Source organism: Macrotis lagotis, chromosome X, assembly GCF_037893015.1.
Source record: "Macrotis lagotis isolate mMagLag1 chromosome X, bilby.v1.9.chrom.fasta, whole genome shotgun sequence".
Lineage (NCBI taxonomy): Eukaryota > Metazoa > Chordata > Mammalia > Peramelemorphia > Peramelidae > Macrotis > Macrotis lagotis.
Genome location: NC_133666.1, coordinates 368,644,822 through 368,647,865, shown reverse-complemented (window position 1 = coordinate 368,647,865; position 3,044 = coordinate 368,644,822). Strand labels below are relative to the sequence as shown.

General features: G+C 33.2%; 1 protein-coding gene across 1 annotated transcript; it reads right to left on the bottom strand.

Annotated features, from left to right (window-relative positions):
- Positions 1-994: 994 nt before the first annotated feature.
- On the bottom strand, positions 995-1,162 carry LOC141502222 (large ribosomal subunit protein eL39). The gene has a single exon (XM_074206851.1). The coding sequence runs from the start codon at positions 1,148-1,150 to the stop codon at positions 995-997; it is 156 nt and encodes a 51-aa protein (XP_074062952.1). The 5' UTR covers positions 1,151-1,162.
- Positions 1,163-3,044: the final 1,882 nt, after the last annotated feature.

Genomic DNA, 3,044 nt, shown 5'->3' with positions numbered 1-3,044 from the left:
CTCCAGATGAACTACATTAAAAATCACCACTCCTTCTGTTCAACAAGTAGAGGAGGGAGGAGAGTGGTATCAAACTCTAAATCTTCCATGAGTGTTTCTGTTCCCACTCCCTGTTACATAGAGATTATTATGCTAATCATGCTACCTACAATACAGTCTAGGTTCCCTTTTTTTTTGTAGAAGCCCTTTATTAGCAGAATTGCATTTTTAGAAAATTATGAAGCCATTCACCTGGACCAGGTTTAGTTCCTAACAAAAAGGTTGGGCTTTCCCAAACACACAAATAACCGACAACTTTTAAGAAAGTTGCCAATACTTAATTTATCACCTCCCAACAAGGAACGAAGACGGCTTATTGTGTGAAATAAGCATTGGGTCAAACAGGCTACTTCTCTGCCTGTGAGTTAGAGAAATGAACAGTCAGCTATGCGTAATCTGGCTGAGACAGCTCCGGATTAGCAGCACTGGAGGCTTCCGCTGAAGGCTTGCAAATCTTAGATCCCCACAACAACCCTCTGAGGTAGGTGCTCTCTTCTAACTCCTTAGAACACAAAACAAAATGCAGAGAGGTTATTGTGAAGGCTTGTTTGAGGCAGGGCTTGAGATTGGTTTTTCTTGACAGGAATAACTTGTTGCCGGATGATCTCTGCCTCTTAAACATAACCTCAGACAGACAAATGCAACACAGAGATGGAGAGAACAGTAATTTAAACTATATCACAACACACAGTTTACCGAATGAATGGATGCAAGAGATGAAGACATTCAAGGGCAAGACAAGTCGAATACTTTGCTAGGGGTTTTCTTTGAAGTCTGCATTTTGGAAGACAGGTTTCCAAAATGGGAGGGGCAGCAGTAGTAGTTACTTCTTATTGGGGGCAATGAGGCGATTTAAGTGATGGATGGATGAATGAATGGGTAGATGGATGGATGCAATGGTAGGGAGGGGGAGGTGGTCTTGGTCTAGAATGTCTTTCATTTCCCTGGCCATTCTTTATAAACCGAGCTTGGTCCTTCTCCAGTGTCTCCTCTTGGAGTTGTACCTGATCTTATTGCCAGTTTTCATCCGAATCCACTGGGGAATGGGACGATTCTGCTTCTGTTTCTTGGCCAGGAACCTCTTGATTCTGAATGTTTTATGAGAGGACATGATGATGAGATGACAGCAGAGCTTCCACCACGATGGCTGGATGGGTGAAAAAGCTAGGTTCCCTTTTGATATAATATTATAAAAAGGTTGAGAAGTGAATATGATTATAAAACTGAATAACAAATATGTATATGTGTGTGCTTATGTAATTCCAAGACATAATTCACAAGATGGATGGAAGGAAGGAAACAATTATTATTAATGGTTGATTGTGAGCTAGGAACTCTACCAAATGTTTTTACAAATATTTTCTCATTTAGTACTCACAAGAACCTTGGGAGAAAGTGCTACCTCTTAGTACAGAGACACTTAGTTTAAGAACCAGTAAATGGTTAATTAAAAATTGATTTTAATAAACTATCCATCTCTACTAAAATAATACACATATGTGTGCACAAGTGTTTTTGTTTATCACTTGCCATGAATTAGAATATTCAATTAATTATATAGTGGAAATAAATGATTTAATGTGATTAGTATATTGCATATCTATTATCATTATTAAAAATTAACATAAAGACACAGCTTTCTATATGACCCTAAAATACATTGTGTTTTAGATATACTTAAAGAATCAAGTAGATTGCTCTAAGAAGTTATGATAAATTTCTTCCAATTTTTCCTTTAACATTTCTTTGTTTAACCAATAGAATAATATATATCTGTGTGCATAAGAAAAAAAGATTTTGAAACATCTATAAAGAGTGTTTTGGAGAGAGAGACTGTGGGGTAGTGAAAATAGTACTATAATGGAAGTTAGTGGCCTGAGTTCAAATTCTGACTTTATTACTGACTATATGATTATTACCTCTCTAGGCCTCAGCTTCCACACTTGGAAAATGAATAGTTTAGACAAATTGAACTTAAAAGTATCTTCCAATTCAAAAATCTTTGAACAACCCCTTGTCAATTTGTTATATACACATACAGTAAAACTTCACTCAATCAAGTGGTAATTGAACGGTTAAAAAGTCAAGCTGAATTAATATAATGCCAATTTATAATTATGTTTATATATAAATGATATACATACATACATACATGAATGTATTATACATGGCAATTATGTAATATTTTATTTACATACGCATAAGTATAAATAATATTTAATAATGGCACCGTGAGATATAAAATAATTTTATATATGTTTTATTTGATTTTTTACAGCATAACCATAAATTAGATGTCACCCCAATATACAGTTGAAGAGACTAAGGTAGAAAGATAAAGTGAATTGAACAGAGACATGCTTTTAGCAAAAATACAAGTCAAGTCTAGAATTTACACTTTCCTGTCTCCAAAACCAAGTTTATTTACTGCATCACCAAGGTATCTTTTAATCTAAAATCTAAATTATATAAAGAAAATTTTTATTTTATATACATATGTATTTTTTCTTAAAAGTCTGTTATCAGAGATTGAATATAATAAATCGCTCTATAAGCTAACAAAGATTTGCCAGATAAAAGTACTATAGGGTTGTTTTAATATCTAGGGAAAAATAATTGTTTATTATTACATTGTTTATATGATAAAAGTCACTTCTCAAAGTATTGGAGTTTGCCCTATTAAGTACATTAAACATTTCCCTTATCACCATGCTTTGTTGTTAACTCGAGAAACTTTATCATTTAGATTATTTAAATTATATGTATGTATGTATGTTTGTATCACACAGTCATGGTACTATATTGAAATGGGTACATTTATAGAATTAAATGCAGAAATCATCATCTCATGAACAGATGTATTTAAGGAATATCCTGGTTGATAGGAAAATGGAATGATAATTGTGTACTATGAACTTTATTTTATATGAGGAATCCATTTACATAGACACAAATTTCTGTCCGTTCATTTGTTTAAATTTTAGAACTGAAAATTATTCATTTTT